Source organism: Pseudophryne corroboree, chromosome 10 (assembly GCF_028390025.1).
Source record: "Pseudophryne corroboree isolate aPseCor3 chromosome 10, aPseCor3.hap2, whole genome shotgun sequence".
NCBI classification, from domain to species: Eukaryota; Metazoa; Chordata; class Amphibia; order Anura; family Myobatrachidae; genus Pseudophryne; species Pseudophryne corroboree.
Genome location: NC_086453.1, coordinates 149,271,222 through 149,292,964, shown reverse-complemented (window position 1 = coordinate 149,292,964; position 21,743 = coordinate 149,271,222). Strand labels below are relative to the sequence as shown.

Genomic DNA, 21,743 nt, shown 5'->3' with positions numbered 1-21,743 from the left:
CAGGGAAAGCCCACGCTTCTTCACACACTTCATTTAATTCATCTGATGGGGGAAAAACTACGGGTAGTTTTTTCTCTCCAAACATAATACCCTTTTTAGTGGTACCTGTAGTTATATCAGAAATGTGTAACACCTCTTTCATTGCCTCAATCATGCAGTGAATGGCCTTAGTGGGCATCAGGTTAGACTCATCGTCGTCGACACTGGTGTCAGTATCAGTGTCGACATATGGGTCTGCTTGAGGTAGCGGGCGTTTTAGAGCCCCTGACGACCCATGCGACGCCTGGGCAGGCACGAGCTGAGAAGTCGGCTGTCCCACATTTGGCATGTCGTCGATTTTCTTATATAAGGAGTCTATACGTGCACTCATTACTTTCCATAAGCCCATCCACTCAGGTGTCTGCCCCGCAGGGGGCGACATCCCTTCTAAAGGCATCTGCTCCGCCTCCACATCATTATCCTCATCAAACATGTCGACATAGCCGTACCGACACACCGCACACACACAAGGAATGCTCCGAATGAGGACAGGACCCACAAAAGCCCTTTGGGGGGACAGAGTGAGAGTATGCCAGCACACACCAGAGCGCTATATAATGCAGGGACTAACTGAGTTATGTCCCCTATAGCTGCTTTTTATACTATATATATACTGCACCTAAATTTAGTGCCCCCCCCTCTCTGTTTTTACCCTGTTCTGTAGTGTAGACTGCAGGGGAGAGCCAGGGAGCTTCCTTCCAGCGGATCTGTGAAGGAGAAATGGCGCCAGTGTGCTGCAGGAGATAGCTCCGCCCCTTTTCCGCGGACTATTCTCCCGCTTTTTTCCATATTCTGGCAGGGGTATTTTCCACATATATAGCCTCTGGGACTATATATTGTGGAGTTTTTGCCAGCCAAGGTGTTATTATTGCTTCTCAGGGCGCCCCCCCCCCCAGCGCCCTGCACCCTCAGTGACCGGAGTATGAAGTGTATATGAGGAGCAATGGCGCACAGCTGCAATGCTGTGCGCTACCTTGGTGAAGACTGATGTCTTCTGCCGCCGTTTTTCCGGACCTCTTCTTGCTTCTGGCTCTGTAAGGGGGACGGCGGCGCGGCTCCGGGACCGAACACCAAGGACTGGGCCTGCGGTCGATCCCTCTGGAGCTAATGGTGTCCAGTAGCCTAAGAAGCCCAATCCGGCTGCAAGCAGGCGAGTTCGCTTCTTCTCCCCTTAGTCCCTCGCTGCAGTGAGCCTGTTGCCAGCAGGTCTCACTGAAAATAAAAAACCTAAACTATACTTTCTTTCTAAGGGCTCAGGAGAGCCCCTAGTGTGCATCCAACCTCGGCCGGGCACGAAATCTAACTGAGGCTTGGAGGAGGGTCATAGTGGGAGGAGCCAGTGCACACCAGGTAGTCATAAATCTTTCTAGAGTGCCCAGCCTCCTTCGGAGCCCGCTATTCCCCATGGTCCTTACGGAGTTCCCAGCATCCACTAGGACGTTAGAGAAATGCTAGTTTCGGATAAATGGGCAATCAAGCACTAGTCACACTACGTTACCTCTAGAGAGCTCCAGTTCATACTTGTTCTCAAGTCCTTCCATTGCCACAGTGATAAAGAACTCCTTGAACAACTCATTACTCTGACAATGAGAAATGGCAAATGCAGTGTAGACAAAGTTAAGAAGTTTTCATCGCATATATTTTGCAAGTAGTCACACTTGTATTATTATGGATGCTTACCTTAATCTTGTCAAAAAAAGAATGGTTTATTACAAGGTCATAGGCTGTGCAACCACTACCACCTGGATAAAGAGACATACAACACATCAGATGCCTTTCGTAGAAACTTGCTTATGTTAAGTCAAATAAAACAAACAACTGAAAAATATAAAAAAAAAACTAGAACTAAAGGATTACTCAGCAATTACATATGGTATGAAATGATTTTCTAATATAAAGCCATGACGTTTTACGATCACTGTCTTTCTGCATTCAGCCACCATTCACAGCAGTTTCCATTCAAAGGGGGGAATTCAATTGAATGCGATGTTGAATACCCCTTGGAACGATGGTAATGGCCCAGTATTGCAGTTGTCATTCCTCGATGACCGCTAATCACAATTCAGTAAGGAAGATCAGTAAGATGACTATTACATCTTGGAAAGGTTTTGATGGATGACTTCATTTTAGAACACAGTAGCCTTTAGCACAGCTAGAATTAGACTAACAATTCAATTCAATTCAATTTCAGTTTATAAAATAAATAAATAGAAAGCTTTGACTGTAATAGTGAATGTATTGGAAGGGTAAAACCTTTTGCCAAGTTTTGGCTGTTTCATGACTGTTGTATTATCTCACTTTTTTCCTACAGTGTTTATTAGATCACAATCAAAATAGAAATACCACAAATGCTTACTGTTATCTACTTCGACGTGTGGCTCTCCGATGCTCATGGGGACACGATAGCCAGAGGGATCATCCGATTCCAGGATGGTGACCAACTCCTGCTCACTGAGGTCTGGGGGTGCCGGTATCTGGCTGGACTTGCAGATGTTAATGAAGATCTTTGCATTTTTAGATGTGCGTGTTTTAATGCAGAAACCTGATGTACAGCACAAGGAAAATATCACATAGAGCACGTCACTTCTATCTACACAACAATATGTACAAACCTATAACTGGAACAATTGACATTAACTCACTCATTAACTAAAAAAGTAAATAAAGTAATCAGTAATACAGATATTGGAGGAAAAACCCATTTACCTGGCTGGGGACGGATTTGTTTAGAGTCTGGTGGATTTGGAAGTCTGCTTTGTATTTCTTGTTTAGCCTACAAATACATAGGATTAGGATTTTAATTAGTGCAAAAGTATAAAACAAAAATACAGCAAAAATAAAAAAGCATCCAGAGTTCTTCCTTAAATATAACCCTCCCATCCTACCAAGTGGCAGAGCCACGAGTATATCCTTTCCAGGACCGCCAAAGTTCTTGAGGTACTTATGATCAGCACATGGCCCCTTCTCCAGTTTACATAACAAAACTCAGTGGTGCCCATGCAGAGCTGATCGCAAGTCAGTTTGCCGAGTGTATCTCGTGTGCTTACACACTGTAAATACTCTGGAGCCGAGCGTTCACATCTAAGGGTAATGCAGAGCTGTGCATGATTTAGTCGCATCTCCACTTGCAACTGAATGAATGTAACTGGTAAAGAGGAATTCACACCAAGAAGAAAGGCCAGTGTGGGTGTATATATGGAATGGCGAGTTATGCAAAGTTGTGTGCATGCAGAAATATACCTGTTTTCAGAAGCATCTTGCACGAGGCATAGGGCTCATGTGAGTAAGAACTGATAGTGATGACAGCGATGAAACAAACCATACAGATATGGACAGTCTGAAAACAGAGATGCGTACAATTCTGCATACTCGTGAATATATGCATAAACTTCTATGCACACCATGCTCCAGCACTGCGACCAAGTTCACCTCTGCATCGTTCCCAGGGTGTCAGCATCTCTGATTTGGACAGACGCTGTGCCTCAGTGGCAGCTGTACGCAAACCCAATGGTTTGCGTACAAATACAATGTTTGGGGGTCTGTGCAGGCGCAAGACCCATTCTGCGCATTTGCACAATGGGTCTTGCAATGTCACTCACAGCCCCCTGCCAGCCGCACATGATTGACAAGCTGCGATGTTTAGGATGTGACACCCGACACAGTTCTTCAAAACAGGGGAATCAAGATGGAAACAAATGGTAAAGATGGGTCCTTGTAATACTTTCTGGCAGAGAAGAGAATGCAAAATAATTCTGGCCTTCTATTCATCCATTAAAAATCATGACCACACAGAAACTGCAGCAAGCAGATAATGAAGGTTTTACCATGCATTGTTTCCTGCATATTACAAAGAACCAGATTCAGGGAACCCGGGATAGCAGGGTGCTGTAGCCATGTCCTCACCATGCATGGCCATGTCCTTGGGAGTGCACAACTTATACATTTAAGAGATCTAAAAGATGAGGCGGTGTAGCCGTATCGCCCCTGTGGCTAAGCCTCCCCCTACACCTGGGCAAGCCAGGAGTCTCAGTGGCCCTGTTTTATATGTAGCTAATTTCTGGTTGCAGCCTAGAGTTGGGATCAGGTAATAACAGAGTAAACACACATGACATAATGGAGCAATATAAATTTTAGAGCTAGAATCAATTACAATATGTGCGAAACAAATCTGCAGATGACATTACATCATATAATGTAACATACCTGTAACAACATCTGCTCATACAGAGCTTCTTCCATCTCTTCATTCAGCTCTGTAGAGAGCAGGGATTTATCGGATTCCATCTTGAAACACTAATAATCTGGATCCAGTGGAATATAAATTTATCCTCCCAGATTTAGTTGTGAAAGTCTGAAAATAAACACACATTTTTACATCAGAGGTCAAAACACAGGATTTGGTATGTTCTGTCTGCAGTCATTGTATAGACACCATTATGCTGACAAAGCATATGCTGGCTCCTCCCCTCTATGCCCCCTCCCACAGGCAGTTATGGGTAAAAATAGTGCCCGAAGGAGAAAGGACATACTTGCGAGAAAGAACATAAGAACGAGTGATGAGATTCACACATCAGCACACCACTAATATAAAACAACCAGCAACGGCTTGTAACAAGACAGCAACAGCTGAACAGGTGCCATAGAAGAGAAAACCTGCAGAAAAAACAAGGCACTGAGGTTGGCGCCCAATATCCCTTATGGACTACGAGAAAAGGATTTACCGGTAGGTAATTAAAATCCTATTTTCTCTAGCATCCATAAGGGATATTGGGGGAATCTAGTACGATGGGGACGTCCCAAAGCTTCCAGAAAGGGTGGGAATGTGCGGAGACGTCTGCATCAGCACCGCCTGCCCAAACTGAGAATCCTCTTTGGCCAGGGTATCAAGCCTGTAGAACTTCACAAAGGTGTTCTTCCCCAACCAGGTAGCAGCTCGGCATAGTTGCAAGGCCGAGACTCCACGAGCAGCCGCCCAGGAAGAGCCCACCGATCTTGTAGAGTGTGCGTTCAGAGACTGTGGAACAGGCAAGGCTGCAGACACATAGGCCTGTTGGATAGTAAGCCTAAATCGACAAGCAATGGACTGCTTAGAAGCAGGGCAGCCTTTTTCTGCGCATCCTATAGCACTAACAAGGAATCCGTCTTCCTTATCCAAGCTGTTCTCTTGACATAGATTTTCAAGGCACACACAGCATCCATTGCCTCCAGAGGAGCAGAAGTGCCAGAACTTGACGGAACCACAATAGGTTGATTCAAATGGAACGCAGAGACAACCTTAGGCAGGAACTGGCGACTAGTCCTGAGCTCCGCTCTGTAGGGGCTTTTACACGATAAGGTCCCCAATTCTGAGACACGCCTAGCAGAAGTCAGGGCCAATAACATCACCATCTTCCACGTGAGGTACTTGTCTTCTACCGTCGTCAGAGGTTCAAACCAGGAGGACTGTAGAAATTCCAACACTACATTCAAGTCCCAGGGTGCCGTGGGCAGCACAAAAGGAGGTTGAATGTGAAGCACCCCTTGCAAGGAGGTCTGAACTTCTGGCAATACTGCCAATTTCGTCTGGAAGAAAATGGAGAGAGCTGAAATCTGGACCTTAATGGAACCCAGATGAAAGCCCTTATCCACACCAGCCTGCAGGAAACGGAGGAACCGCCCCAACTGAAACTCCGCAGATGGATACGTGTGGTCCTCGCACCAAGAGACATATCTCCTCCAGATATGATAATAGTGTTTTGACGTCACAGGTTTCCTGGCCTGCACCATGGTTACAATAACCTTTCTGGAAATGGCCTTGTGAGCTAGGATGTTCCGCTCAACCTCCATGCCGTCAAACAAAGCTGCCTTAAGTCTGGGTAGACGAACAGTCCTTGTTGAAGAAGATCTCTTCTCAGTGGCAGCGGCCAAGGGTCTACGACGGACATGTCCAGAAGATCCACGTATCAAGCCCTCCGAGGACAATCCAGGGCAATCAGAATTGCCTGGACTCCTTGATTCCTGATGCGCTTGAGCACCCTTGGGATCAATGGAATCGGAGGAAACAGGTAGACCAGCCGGTAAGGCCAAGGCGATGTCAGTGCATCTACTAAGGGTCCCTGGATTGTGAGCAATACCAATGAAGCTGCTTGTTGAGTCGAGAAGCCATCATGTCTATTTGTGCACAGCCCTACAGGTCGATGATCTGCTGAAACACCTGATGGTGAAGACCCCACTCTCCCGGGTGGAGATCGTGACGACTCAGGAAGTCCGCTTCCCAGTTGTCTACTCCCGGAATGAAGATTGCGTAAAGAGCTCTTGCATTTCTTTCCACCCAGAGGAGTATCTTTGACACCTCGCGCATGCAGGCCCTGCTTTTTGTCCCTCCTTGACAATTGATGTATGCCCCTGCTGTGGCGTTGTCTGACTGTACCTGGATCGCGTGATCCATGAGCAGAGGAGAGGCCTGAAGCAGAGCATTGTAGATCACCCGAAGTTCCAGAATGTTGATCGGAAGGAGGACATTGTGGGCTGACCATTCTGTCCTAGAACTGAGCCCCCTGGGTGACAGCTCCACATCCTCTCAGACTCGCATCCATCGTAAGCAGGATCCAATCTTGAATCCCGAAACTTCGGCCTACCGGTAGGATGGAAGACTGCAGCCACCACAAGAGAGAAATCCTGAGGTGACAGTTAAATTATCCGGTGCATCTGAAGATATGATCTGGACCACTTGCTCAGGAGATCCAATTGAAAAGTCCTGGCATGGAACTTTCCATACTGGATCACCTCGTTCGAGGCAAACATTTTTCCCAACAATCTTATGCAAAGATGGATGGATACCCGAATAGGCCGGAGAACCATGCGGACCATCTCCTGAAGTGTTTTCGCCTTGTCCTCTGGGAGGAACACTTTTTGGACCACAGGATCCAGCAACATTCCCAGGAATAGGAGCTTCTGAGTAGGTTCCAGGTGGGACTTCTGTAAATTGAGGATCCAGCCACGGTGTGACAGAAGCTGGATAGTGCGGTCTATATGGCGCAATAAAAGCTCCCTGGATCTTGCTTTTATTAGGAGATCGTCCAGGTAAGGGACAACATTGACCCCCCTGGACCCGGAGTTGGAACATAATCTCCGCCATCACTTTGGTGAACTTCCTCGGAGCTGTGGCAGGCTGAAGGGCAGCGCCTGGAACAGGTAGTGAACGTTCATCAGGGCAAACCTCAGGTAAGCCTGATGAGGTGGCCAAACCGGGATACGGAGATAGGTGTCTTTGATATCCAGGAAGACCATGAATGCCTGTTCTTCCAGGCCCGCAATCACTGCTCGCAAGGATTCCATCTTGAACTTGAAAACCTTTTAGGTAAGGGTTCAAGGACTTTAGATTCAAAATGGGTCTACCGAAATGACCGGTTTCAGTACCACGAACAGGTTGAAGTAGCAACCTTTTCCCTGTTGTTGCAGTAGCACTGGAACAATGACTCGGGACTGGACCAATTTTAGGATGGCCTGTTGCAGCGTAACATGCATATGCTCCAAAGCTATTAAGCTAGATTTGAAAAATTGTTGGGGAGGAGCACCGTCGAACTTCAGCTTGTATCCCTGAGAAATGAGGTCCTGTACCGAGGTATCCTGGCAGGAACTTTTCCAGATGCAGCTGAAGTGACGCAGCCGAGCTCCCACCACGAGAGGCCTTAGTGGAAGCTGATCTGGTGCTTTGTTCCCGGGAACCTGCAGCTGCTGGCTTCTTTGCCTTACCTCTGGTGCCTCGTGCAGCGTATGAGGCGCCTCTGGTTCAAGAGCGAAACCTAGCGGTCTGAAAGGACTGAGTAGATGGCCCCGGGTAGAAGAGCCCAGCCGGTGGGGCCCCAGAGGGGAGAAACGTGGAATTTCCCACAGTAGCTTTGGAAATCCACGAAACCAACACAACCCCGAATAACCACTCCCCTGAGAAAGGGAGAGACACCACACTATGCTTGGAATCTGCGTCCGTTATCAACTGGCGCAGCCATAAAGCTCTGCGCGCTGACACTGCCATGGCAGTAGTACTCACATTAATAGCGCCTATCTCTTTAATAGAGTCGCACAGGACGCGTGCAGAATCCTGAATATGCTTGATCAGAATAAACATACTCACCAGAGACATATCCCTCGCGAGGCCCTCTTGAACTGGCCTGCCCAGGTGTGAATGACATGTGTCAACCAGCAACCCGCTATCACAGGTCTTTGTGATATACCAGCTGCTGTGGAAAAGACTTCAATGAAGTCTTCTAGTTTTCTATCCTCAGGGTCCTTCAAAGCCGAGGAGCCAGGGACGAGTAACACCACCTCTTTAGACAGGCGTCAGATAGAGACGTCAACAGCCGAGGAATCTTCTCAGTTTTCCTGCTTTCAGGAGAAAATGGAAGTGTGAAAAAGCGTCTGGCCACCTGGAATTTTTTATCAGGATTTTTCCAGGTCAACTTTAAACATACCATCTAATTCCTTAGAATCAGAGAAAGTGACGCTAACCTTTTTCTGTGAGGAGAAAAACGACTGCTTTACTGCATCGTCTTCTACTGGGAGTTTCCCTGATAGCAATTATGAGAGGCTCAAGCCCTTGTGCAGGAGATGAATCCTCAATAATAGGGTCCAGCTCCTCCCCCTCCTTCTGTCCCTCTTCATCAGTTACCGAGAGTAAGCAGGCAGCCCACGTGTATGTGGCCCTGAGCTAGGGAGAAGGGTCTGTCCTCTACCTCTTGCAGCCAGGTCTGCTACAGCCTGCTGCAGTCGCTGTGTCTTATGACTATGGGGGTAATTCTGAGTTGATCGCAGCAGGAACTTTGTTAGCAGTTGGGCAAAACCATGTGCACTGCAGGGGAGGTAGATATAACATGTGCAGAGAGAGTTCGATTTGGGTGGGTTATTTTGTTTTTGTGCAGAGTAAATACTGGCTGCTTTATTTTTACACTGCAATTTAGATTGCAGATTGAACACACCCCACCCAAATCTAACTCTCTCTGCACATGTTATATCTGCCTCCCCTGCAGTGCACATGGTTTTGCCCAACTGCTAACAAAGTTCCTGCTGCGATCAACTCAGAATTACCCCCTATTTGCAGAGGGCTGAGAGAACATGTCCGTCATCCAGGGAGTTTAACTAGGATGGCTGCTGCACCTCCTCGACCCAGCCTCCTCACAAGCCTGTGAGGACTTGCTATATTGTTCATGAGCAGGGGTGAGGTTGGGGGGGAATCTGCATGTGCAGAAATGGTGTTACCATATTCACAGGAGACAAACGCTCACACACAACACACACTGAACAAGCAAGCCTGCCCTTGATTGGTATGCGAGTAGGAGACCCAGAGAAAATGACCAGCACACCAAGCCTAACAAACTCAGGGAGACTGCAGGCTGTAACTTTATACTGTGACTCAGTGGAACACTGGTGTTTTGTCCTTATGAGGACTCTATTTACAAGTACATTAGCTGCTCTACCCCTTTATAACACCCCTATATGTATTTGGAGTGTTGGAGGAGCTGCGTACCTGCTGCTGCTGGAAGCATAGGAAGGTGCCAAGAAGCCGCTGGTCCCGCTCTGAGGTAGCTCCGTCGCCCCTGCAATGGCGCCGGAGCTAAAGACTTATTTATACTGGCAAATGTCTCCTTCTGGTGTAAAGCATAATACAGGTTGAGTATCCCATATCCAAATATTCCGAAATACGGAATATTCCGAAATACGGACTTTTCTGAGTGAGAGTAAGATAGTGAAATCTTTGTTTTCTGATGGCTCAATGTACACAAACTTTGTTTAATACACAAAGTTATTTAAAATATTGTATTAAATGACCTTCAGGCTGTGTGTATAAGGTGTATATGAAACATAAATTAATTGTGTGAAAGTAGACACACTTTGTTTAATGCACAAAGTTATAAAAAATATTGGCTAAAATTACCTTCAGGCTGTGTGTATAAGGTGTATATGTAACATAAATGCATTCTGTGCTTATATTTAGTTCCCATCACCATGATATCTCATTATGGTATGCAATTATTCCAAAATACGGAAAAATCCGATATCCAAAATACCTCTGGTCCCAAGCATTTTGGATAAGGGAGACTCAACCTGTATAAATACCTGTTTTCACAACCACCTGCCAGTGTACACAGAGGGCTATAGCGGGTCCCCTCAGGAGGGTCCCGTATGCCTCCCCTGCGTTTTTGCAGCACCGAGAACCGGGGAACCCCCCTAGCGGGGCCCCTGGTTTGTACTCACCACTGTCGTCACCTTCAGGCAATGTTAGGGGTGTGCGGCGTGCTGCGAATGTGACCACTAAGGCGCAGTGCCCCGCTGTACAACAACCTCTCAGGACGGTGGTCCTGTAGCGGGAAAGTGGATCGGACACCTCGCAAGACCATTGACGCCCCCCCCCCCTAACTCCCACGGTGCAGGTATGCTGTTGCCCAAACAGCATACCGAAAATAATAACGTTTCAAAAGAAACTAAAGAAAACTCTCTGGAGCTTCAGAGTGTGAATCCTCCTCTCCTGAGGGCACTTTTTTCTAAACTGCCCGTGGGAGGTTGCATAGAGGGGAGAAGCCAGCACAACCAGTTGAAGAAATTTAAAGTGCACCGGCTCCTTTGGACCCCGTCTACACCCCCATCGTACTAGATTCCCCCAATATCCCTTATGGATGCTAGAGAAACACACATATATTTATAACTATATAATAGAAATCCAGAGGTCTTAGTTACATAGATCTGCAGAAATATGGCAAAGCCACAAGGACTCGACAAGTCTCCTCTGATGCTGGTGGTCCTATACTGTACCTGGGCCAGGGGTGCAGAATCCCACAAACCGGCAAAGGCCAGCTACCCCAGGGCAGCACACATGAGAGGGTAAAGTGTTAGTATGTGTTAAATGGAAAGCAAAATCTAAATACAAAAAGTGATACACTAGTTACGGTGTAATTAAAAGACCTAAAGGATTAATAAAAGTGTTAAATGGGGTGCTAAGTAAATATTATAGTGTTATTGTACAAGTTTTGGATACCTGCGCTCACCCTCTATTTGGTGTTTGTATGTGAGAAATGATGTATCTCTATGATCTGTAAATATTATTTACAGATCATAGAGATACATCATTTCTCACATACAAACACCAAATAGAGGGTGAGCACAGGTATCCAAAACCTGTACAATAACACTAGCCTTAGAGTCTGGACAACTCTTCAGATATCAGCAGCCCCCTTAAACAAGATACACACACTGTGCGCTCCACGCAAACCCCTTGATTCCAACTATTATAGTGTGCTACCCCACAGCGGCCAGGCCACTACAATCCAGGGGGAACTGCACCCCAGACCTATCTGTTTTGCAGATTCCAAACACAACCAATGCTACATATTTACTTTCCCTTTCTTAAGATATATTGAAACACAGAAATAGCAGTTTCCCCCATGACCTGTAGTGGAGGGGAATCTCTAGGGGCTCGAGAATTATGAAAACCCATCCAGAGAGCTCTATGGATGCATTACAGAAGGCTTGCTGTGACTGAGGTGTTGCCAGGATGTCACTGGATACTGCTTCTCATCCTTTTGAAAACAAAGGGTCTGACAGCGACAGCAACAGTTTTTTATGCATCAGCCAATAACCACTAGAAGCAATTCATGGCTATTGTCTCTTCATAGTTTCCTATATATTGAAAGTGTAGCAAGAGCTCCTCGTGGGAGGAAGAATCAGATCCAGATTTAAAATACCTTCCAGACCTAAGGGACCACTAACATTACTGACTGACATTTTAAAAGATCCACAGGTGGCGCTAATTATTTGACTTATGATACAGAGGAGGCCTGTAAAACATGCACTGTTAGGGGTCCCTGATGACTGGACTTGGGAAATGCGATATTAGAGATCCTGTTAACATGCTCTATCATTACCTTAGATACTGTATGTCTGATTTGAAAAATATCACAGGGCTAAACAAATCCCAGGAGCCAGGCAGCCAACAAGTCGATTTTTTACTATTAAAGTCATAGAGGGCAATTCAATTGTTTTATCCCACGGCGCCCGACAGAGCAATTCAATTGTTGCTCCACTTGGGCGTGAACAGCCCTGGGGGATACACCGACGGCCATTAACCCCCCAAGAATGCAGATCACCCACTCTTCAAAATACCTTGCTGGCTGTTAGATTCAACATTAGTTTGTTCACTCCTGTGTTAATGCATTTATTGAGAAATGCTCTTGTAAGTAGACAATTTCTGTTTTAATGTGTACACACGGTGAGATCCTTGCTATGTACGATTTTGACTGTGCAATTTCCCTTGAACTCCCCCAGAGCCCAGATTTTGACTATCTGTGCTTGAGATTTTGTCTATGTATGATTTTGACTAAGTGCCAATTTTGACTATACTTTGTACCAAATATGTATACTAGATAGTCAAGATAGGCTGTGCAGGCAAGTCAATCTAGCCTTACGATACCGACCCCACGGGAGCAAGTATCGGGATCGAATCTGTATCGCAAGCTGCCTAACACCATGAGATATGCACTAACTTTTTATAAGATTTTGACTAGTCAAAATCTTACAGATTTATCTCACCGTGTGTACACACCATAGTATTCTGCAACCCTATGAGCATTAAAAGCTGCTGAATAAAACAACAATCCCTTTTATCCTTATGTAAAAAAGTAAACAGTATATTTAAGATATGTACACACGGTGAATCTGTAAGATTTTGACTATATAGTCAAAATCTTAAGGAAAGTTAGTGCATATCTCAAGGTGTTAAGCAGCTTGCAATAACTATTCGATCCCGATTCGCACTCCTGTGGGGTCAGTATTGCAAGGCTAGATAGGCTGTGCAGGCAAGTCAATCTGGACTATCTAGTATACTATCTAGTACAAAGTATAGTCAAAATTGTACATCGACAAAATCGAAAGTACAGATAGTCAAAATCTGTACTATCTGGGCTCTGGGGGAGTTCAAGAGAAATCGCATAGTCAAAATCGGGCATAGCAAGGATCTCACCGTGTGTACACACCTGTACAATAACCTCTCACAGATACCAGACTGAACCTGTTGTAAGAATTTAGATGCCATAAAGCAGTGGTTTCCAACCTTAATTGGGGTGTGAGCTACTTTCGGAAAATAAAACCCCTGAAGGAGCTACCCCCTCCCCCCAGTGTGCGTGCGTTCCTGCAAAAGTGGGTGTGGCCTCACAACTACAAATAATGCCCCCCCGCGTAGTGCCAGATACACAAATAATGCCCCTCAGCAGTACCAGATACACAAGTAATGCCCCGCAGCAGTGCCAGATACACAAATAATGCCCCCCGCAGTGCCAGATACACAAATAATGCCCCCCCACAGTGCCAGATACACAAATAATGCCCCCACCAGTGCCAGATACAATGCTCCCCGCAGTGCCATTTAAAATGCCCCTCACAGCGCCAGATAAAATGCCCCCCACCCGCAGTGTCCGAAACAGAGCCCCACACAGAGCTAACCCTTGCTGGCTTCTTCTACTGCCGCCGGTGCTGCTCCTCCTGTATGAGGGATGGAAGGGGAGGAGAGCGCAGCGCGCGCCTCTCCTGTGAAGTCCGGAGAGCGGCTGCGGTGAGGGTGACAGAGTCTTCGGTGGTGGAGGGCATTTAAAATATGGTGTCGGTAAGAGAGCCAATCAAAACTCGCGGTCCGGCAGCCAATCAGGTGCCGCCATTGCCGGTCCATGAGCTCTGATTGGCTGACGGCCGGCATCATATTAAAAATGAAGGGAGGAGGAGTGCCAGTGACTGCCCAAGCCCGTGCGCACTGTGAGCTACCAAAAATATTACGGCGAGCTACCAGTAGGTCGCGAGCTACGGGTTGGAGATCACTGACAAAGTACTGACTGGTCTTAAAAGATCTAAAGACATTTGTAGTAGTGTTATGCACATAGGACTGTAATTGAATAGGACATTCATCTAAAGCAGTGGTTCCCAAACTGTGTGCCTAGGCGACGCAAAGCTCTTGCAGGGGTGCCGTGGGTTGGTGGTCCAGGAGGGTCCGGTTCATTAGCTCGACATGCATTAGGTCGACATGGAAAAAGGTCAACATGTTTTTTTTTTTTTACTTTTTTTGGTGTCGTTTTCTTCGAAAAGTGACGGGGAACCCCAAATAGTGCACCATGTCAGCTCGCCATGCTTCGGGCAACCATTGTGGATCGCTAAGTATGAAAAAACTAAATTTTTTTTTTTACAAATTGAAAAATGTATGTCGACCTTTTTCCATGTCGACCTAATGCATGTTGACAAAACGTGGTCGACCCAATGTATGTCGACCTAACTCATGTCAACCTAATGATTGCCATCTGGTCCAGGACCACATCAAATTATTTATGGTCAATGTGATAGGAAAAAACAGTGCTAATAGCTGCCAATCATAAAACTTGCAATTAGAAGCATATCTGTACCCCACCACATAACTATCCCTAAGGCACATAACTATCCCTAAGGGTGACAGGTAGGCACAATTTACTTAATTTAATATATTTTTCAAATTTAGCATTAAAAACCTTTTACCCTACTAGGGGTATCATGAAAAAAATGCTGATACTATAGGGCGCCGTAATTCAAGAAAGTTTGGGAACCACTGACCTAAACTGTGTCACTGGCCTAGACTGAGGGTGTTGTGAACTCGGGGATTCTTCCGATGGTTGGGAAGAGGAACCACAACTGAGTTGGAGAAGGGAGGGCCTGATATAGGATCTCCTCATACAGGACGTTGACAGTGGAATTTGATGAAATAAGAAAGAGCTTTATTGCAAAAGAAAACAACTTAAAGTCAAATGTCAACGGAATAAATGAAGGGAAAGTCCAGACCCACTGGAGGGTTAAGTGAGCAGTGATGAGAATGCTGGTAATTGAGAAAACTGTGGGTGATGTTGAAAGTCACTGATAACCTGTGGACCTTATGAATGATGATTATTAATGTAGATGGTTGAAGAACTTGTGAATGGAGACTGAGACGCTGATGATGTGAGAAACTGAAGTGCAGGGGTTTCAGACGCTTTGAATTTGTAGAACTTGAGAATGGAGACTGAGACGCGGAGGATGTGAAGGATTGGAGAGCAGGGGTTTTAGACGCTGTGGATCTGTAGAACTTGTGAACGGAGACTGAGACGCTGATGATGTAAGGATTTGAGTGCAGGGGTTTTAGACGCTGTGGATCTGTAGAACTTGTGAACGGAGACTGAGACGCTGATGATGTGAGGATTTGAGTGCAGGGGTTTTAGACACTGTGGATCTGTAGAACTTGTGAACGGAGACTGAGACGCTGATGACGCGAGGATTTGAAATGAAGGGGTTTTTGACGCTGTGGATCTGTAGAACTTGTGAACGGAGACTGAGACGCTGATGAAGTGAGGAATTGAAGTGCAGGGGTTTGAGACGCTGTTGGACTATGGAACTTGTGAACGGAGACTTGAGACGCTGATTCCTAGAAGCACGGTTGACTGGAACACAGGAAGGTTACCGGCCGCTGAATACACCGAAGCTGGAACAGTGAACTGGCAGCTGGAAATGCCGAGGGCACTGGGGTACGACTGCAGGAATCCTTGCCGGGAACAGGAGCACTGGCATCTACGTCAGGGAAAGACGATACTCAGGCACTCAAGCTCTGTCTGGCGTCTGACTTTGAATCTCCCGCCAGCGCTGGATTGGCAGAGCAGTCCGATGATGTCACCTGCCCCCCGTCCACGTGATGCCGGGTGTCATGGCGGCGCCCATGCCCCGGAGAACCGCCGGTAGCCGCGCCAACCAGACGCCGGAGCCCGTGGCCCAACGAAGGCAGAGGCCGCAACACCGACCAGCAGACACGCAGGGGTAAGCGCGGCGAAAGCCGCCTCTGGTGTGTGACAAACTGATTTTATAATGTCATCTTTATGTACTAGACAATTGTTTTATTGGTTTGTTAGAAAGATACAGCTGACATGGTAGCAGGGACAGTGCAAGATCTCTCTGCACCCTAGGCAAAGCTTCAGCTTAGTGCCCCCTAATCCGCACACGCCAATATTTTGTGACTTTGCTCACAATATACTTTCACTGTAAAAGTTCTTGAGTGCCAACTATTCTTTATGTATACACGCTAGCCAGCATGTTAGGAATCGTATAGGACAGTAAGGCCAACTGTGGGTGTATATATTATATATACACACACACATACTGTATATGGGGTCTGGTGGGATATTTAATTGGGGTTGGGTATGGGAACCCGGTGGTCAGAATACTGACAGCAGCATCCCACCCACCATAATCCCGACATTTTGAATTATATTAACTAACCTTTACCCTTCCCCTAATCCTCCCTCCCCGCAGCCTACGCTTAAACCTCCCTGGCATACTAACATTCAGGATGCCGCCTGTCGGGATTCTGGCATTGGCATTTTAACACGTGTTAGGATACCGGTGGCAGTAATCTGAACATTGGCATCCCATCTGCCAGGATACCAACTACATCCCTTTAATTGTATCTGTATACATACATAATTTATATACGCCCAGACATACATATATTTGTATACTCCTTATTGTGTTCTATCCCCCATCTGTAAATTCATTACTAACTCCTCTTCCCCTCCATTTGGACTGTATTATGCACCAGGGCCTGTATTTTCTCTATTATGCTGTTTACAAGTGCAAACCATCCATCAGGCTGTAGAATCTGTACTGTCTGTGGTCCCGCAGAACCCCCATGTTTCTTGTTTTTCCTTGGCATTGGCAGGATACCATTACAATGATGCTGCGGGTGCAGACATGTATTCAGGTTCTGCTTGCTGCTGGAGCCGGGATCCAGAGGCATAGAGAGGGTGCAACTCGGGAGTCATAGTTACATTCACCTCCTATGTGCCTTAACATGACAGGTGGGGAAGCGCTGAGGCACTATGTGGTACAGCCGGATACCTGATTAGATCCACAGCAGCGGCCAGCGCAGTGTAAGAAGAGGAGGAGATCGCATACAGAGGCATCCTTCACTGTTTTGCTTGATGAATTCAATGGCACCCTCCAAAGCCAGCGCCCCTAGGCTGCCTAATGGTAGAGCCTGTCCTGCATGGTAGATGTATTGGGTAGGCATGTTATGTCAGCAAAAGGTTGGGAACTGCTAGGCTATTTAGATCAGAGCTGCCCAAGTGTTGGTCTCCAAAAGCTTTTATTTTTTTATAAGATCACTACCACTCACGAAAACCGTGCCCATTAATTGTTGCTGCACTAAAAACAATTAAAGAGATCATTTTGCAAACATTCATACATTGACTATAGTTGTGACATTTGGAGATCAATGATTCACTTTCGGTGACAGGGCTGCAAAATGGGCTGTCCACCTGCAGGTTCTTTTTCTTCTCTGGCAGTAGCATTCAGAAGTAAGTTACTAGGCACGCCTGGCAAACAGCTTTGGAGCATCAATGCATCACATGTGGTATACACAGACATTTTTAAATAGTTTTTATTAGTGGTCTTATATTTAGCATTAACCCATCAGCCAAGGTCTATGAAACTAACCTACAAATAAAACAGTACGTTGCTTTCCTGTTACAAAAGATATGACTGAACGATTGCTACTGATCAGGTAAGGATCCTTCCCTGCAGGCAAGAGACTACAAAACCCAATGTTCAAACAGAAGGACTATAACATAAATCCACACATGAGGTTTTTTAAGCTCTTGGACAAGATGTAGCTATTGGACAACGCAACACAGACCATAGTATGCTGGAACTTGTAGTTCCCCAACAGCCGGGATGGAATAGCTGTGGCTTCTATAAAATTCCATCAAACACTCACCGCGATTTAACGGCACCATCTCACCCAAGCAACTGTAACTGGCTGCCAGGACAGCAGAGACTCACACGGGGATCCTTCCGGGTATACGGACGCTTCCTATTGACCTTCTTCCGGTATTTTATTCTTTCGTCCCTGGTAGGGACTGTCTTCATTTTTAACGCACATTAGCGTACATATAGATTCTAATACACAATGCCACTTCTAACAGAGCTCTGTAGAAGAGCCACCGTGATTCATCTTCACTGGGCTGCACTCATTTGTGTGACCTTCTTCCGGCGGAAGTACGATTGCCAGGAGAGAAGCTGAAACTCCTTGTGGTTGTCAATAGGATAGGGTAGATGCTAGAATCAAGTGGGCTAAGGGACCTTTTCCGTAAGGGGGAGGAGTTACGACGCAAGGGGGAGGAGCTAGGCCAGCGGGATAGTTCCTCTACTATCCACGCCACCAACTATTACCTTTAGTAATTAGGTGGTGAGCGAAGCGGAGCGGAGCGAGCCACCGTGCCCGAAGCGTGGCGAGCGAAGCGAGCCCGCGAGGGTACTTTTCGGGTACCCTGTTCGCCCGTAGCTCCTCCCCCTGGTGACGTAGCTCCTCCCCTCAATACGTCACAAGGTCCCTTCAGCCCCTCCGATATAGAACCAACCGATAGGACCAACCAATAGGATAGTTACCTGACACTCATTCTTTGCAGAGCTGAAAGTCATGGCTGCAAGCACTGGGGTAGATACACCTACAGTGAGAGACATATTTACTTCCATGCAGTATGGACCTGCTCCTGAGGCTGCCGGTATTGCACAGGTAAAAGGTTATTCTGCCTAATGTTATTTGTTTTCTACTTTTGTGGATTTTCTTGAAGTGTGAGTATCCTATGTATTGGAATATGAAACCCTTGCCTATGGGAATGGATTTGACTTAATGATACCTGTAAATAGGTTATGACTCCCCAACCCCTCACCCTATCATAACAACTAATCTGGGTAATGTACATGGGGTGTGCAATAAGTTTCTGAATGCACAAAAGTATTTTCTTTACAAAAAAAAATGAACATTATGTTTTTTTGAAAGTATTTACCTGAGGAGTCTATGCAAAGCTGCATGCTGTCAAATCACTTGGAGAAGCAGCTGGACGAGTCCGAAGCAGGTATGTCTTCTACATACTGGATGAAGGTCTCCACTGCAGCTTCCAGTGACTCAAAATGAATCCCATTCATCTTGCCCTTGATTTGTTTGAACACAAAGAAGTCGCAGGGGACCAGTTCAGGACATGGGGTTCAAGTTCAGAACATGGGGCTCCCTGAGGTTAGCATAACTAAACTCCTTCAAAACATCTGTAAACGTGTTCTGAATATTAAGTAAACTAAGGGTGTGTACACACGGTGAGATATTTTCTTTAGATTTTGACTATATAGTCAAAATCACAAGAAAAATTAGTGCAGATCGTAAGGTGAAAGTGACCTTGCGATCCCGATGCGCGGTCCCGCCAGGTCGGCATCGCAAGAAAAGATAGACTGTGCAGGCAAGTCAATCCTTGCTAGATCGTTGTACTATCTAGTTCATCTCACATGTCAATGACATCTCACATAAGCCAAAATCTCACATAAGCCAAAATCGTAAGCACACATTGTCCATATCTCAAGAAAAGTTAGTCAAAATCGGTGGTGCTGGGCTCCAGGGAGTTCAGAGGAAATCGCAAGTGAAAATCGGCCATAGCAAACACGGTGAGATATTTTCTTTCGGTTTTGACTATATATTCAAAATCGCAAGAAAAGTTAGTGCAGATCGCAAGGTGAAAGTCACCTTGCGATCCCGATGCGCGGTCCCTCCAGGTCGGCATCGCAAGAATACATAGACTGTGCAGGCAAGTCAATCCTTGCTAGATCGGTGTACTATCTAGTTCATCTCACATGTCAATGACAGCTCACATAAGCCAAAAGCGTAAGCACACATAGTCCATATCTCAAGAAAAGTTAGTCAAAATCTGTGCTATCTGGGCTCCAGAGAGTTCAAGGGAAATCGCAAGTGAAAATCGGGCATAGCAAGGATGTCACCGTGTGTACACACCCTATGTGTTACATTAGTAGAAGTAAATGTTTATGTTTAAATTAGTTTTCATAATAATCAGAACAAGTTTACTGATGTTTTGAAGCATGTTTAGTTGTGCTACCGTCCGGGGCCCCCATGTTCTGAACTTCAACCTGACCGGTCTGGACTGTACTGCAGATGACCAATCCCGCATGTGTTTATGGGCAAGAAAAACTACCACTTTCCTTGACTTGTGGGCAGGTGCATTGTCGTGATTAAGAAGGGCACTAGGCACTACGAGTGCGAGTTCTTGGACGTCACCTGGAAATGGCTTCCAGCACTTGTGACAGGCATTGGTTGTTGTTGCAGTCCCCAGTGACTGTGTGTTGCTGCACGAGTGGCACGGTAGCTACATGACTAGTCTTGGCCACAAAAACAGCCACCATCCAACGATTGTACACTGGCCGACTGTTGTTTTGTCTTGGAGTCAAAACTGTAGATCAAGGATTCAATGCCACTGATGATCTCCCAGACAGAGTGTGCACGACCGTCATCAAATCTGGACAGCATATTGCTGCACCAAGTTACCCGAGCTGCCTCCTGCTCTCGATGGGGCACCCAGCGTGCAGAAACCTTGCTCTTGCCAAGCTTTTTGTGGAGTTTCAAGCGGATGAATCCCAATTAAATGCTTCTCACTGGGCCATGGTCACCCTGGCGTCCAACTCAACTATGGTCCATATAGTAGCAACAGGTCAGCCGCAGCATTCATCGTCTTCCATTCCGAAATTCTCCAAACAACTTCAACACAGTGGTTCCAGGATGGAGCTTCCTCCCCAAAAGCAGCATGCAGTTGGTCAGAACTCTCCTGCTGTCACAGACTTGTTGTCATAGAAGATCACGGCTCTCCAGTGGTGTCTGTTGCGCTCCATAACGAGTTTATAAAAGAAGTGAACATGCTGACTTCTTCAGTGTGCAGTGCTGCTCATATACGGTTCTGTGCCTTGACATTTCACAAGAACTTTAGTTAGAAATTACAGTGCACATCCGGAAACTTTTTGCACACCCTTTGTATTTAGAAACAGATTCCTATAGATGTACTTCAATGTAAACAGATATATGGCAGTGATCACTAACTAACGTTTGATTGATTTCTAAATAAATATCTCTCAAAAACATTACTGTCCTAACTTTTTCAAAGAAAAGTGTACTACAGATCTGCCCAAAGGGACTAATTCAGACCTGATCGCTGTTGTGCGAAATTGCTCAGGGGGCGATTTATTGAATGACTGCGCAAGCAGAAAATATCGATCGCACGGGCGTTCACAAGGTGATTGCAATCGCACGGGCGTTCACAAGGTGATTGCCAGGAAGCGGACGTTTGTCGGTGGTAACTGGCTGTTTTCTGAGAGTGTCAGGAAAAACGCAGACGTTCCCAATCGTTTTCAGGGCGGATGTGTGACGCCCGCTCCGGACCCGAACAGCCTGTCTATATCGCACTGTAGGAATAAGTCATGGACTACACACAGACTGGAAAAATCATTTGATGGTGAGTGAGTTACGAACGGATTTTCTAACGTTCCGCTGTCTTGCAGAATTTCCGCACACTTGCACGGGGCAGGTTTACACTCTCGCTGGGCGGCGACTTTGCAGCACAACGATCGGGTCTGAATTAGGCCCAATGTTCAAACTCACCTTTAGCACCTTTGCTAAACTCACCACAAATAGCCCAGTTTAGCATGCCACAATTTTTGCAACTTAAGTGTGCCAAGCGTCCAGCCAGTGGCTTTTCTTAAGCTTTGCATCTTATTCGCATCACTAATGCGACAAAAGTACGATGCATGGGTAGCCTGAGGACTGATGCGGGTATTTCATGTAGCGTTTGTGTATTTGTAAATACACAGAGCTC

General features: G+C 46.1%; 2 protein-coding genes across 2 annotated transcripts in view; one reads left to right on the top strand and one right to left on the bottom strand.

The window, feature by feature from the left end:
- PIH1D1 (PIH1 domain containing 1) overlaps positions 1-18,107 on the bottom strand; it is a 67,945-nt gene extending 49,838 nt beyond the window's left edge. Inside the window, exons 1-6 of the mRNA XM_063942877.1 lie at positions 17,816-18,107; positions 4,243-4,390; positions 2,746-2,812; positions 2,396-2,581; positions 1,720-1,781; positions 1,538-1,619 (exon numbers count right to left, since the gene is read on the bottom strand). Coding sequence (XP_063798947.1) covers positions 1,538-1,619; positions 1,720-1,781; positions 2,396-2,581; positions 2,746-2,812; positions 4,243-4,323 — 478 coding nt within the window. The 5' untranslated portion in view covers positions 4,324-4,390; positions 17,816-18,107. The remainder of the gene's footprint in view (positions 1-1,537; positions 1,620-1,719; positions 1,782-2,395; positions 2,582-2,745; positions 2,813-4,242; positions 4,391-17,815) is intronic.
- Positions 18,108-18,427: 320 nt separating this feature from the next.
- Positions 18,428-21,743, top strand: part of ALDH16A1 (aldehyde dehydrogenase 16 family member A1) — a 282,143-nt gene continuing 278,827 nt past the window's right edge. The window contains exon 1 of the mRNA XM_063942876.1: positions 18,428-18,613. Coding sequence (XP_063798946.1) covers positions 18,518-18,613 — 96 coding nt within the window. The 5' untranslated portion in view covers positions 18,428-18,517. The remainder of the gene's footprint in view (positions 18,614-21,743) is intronic.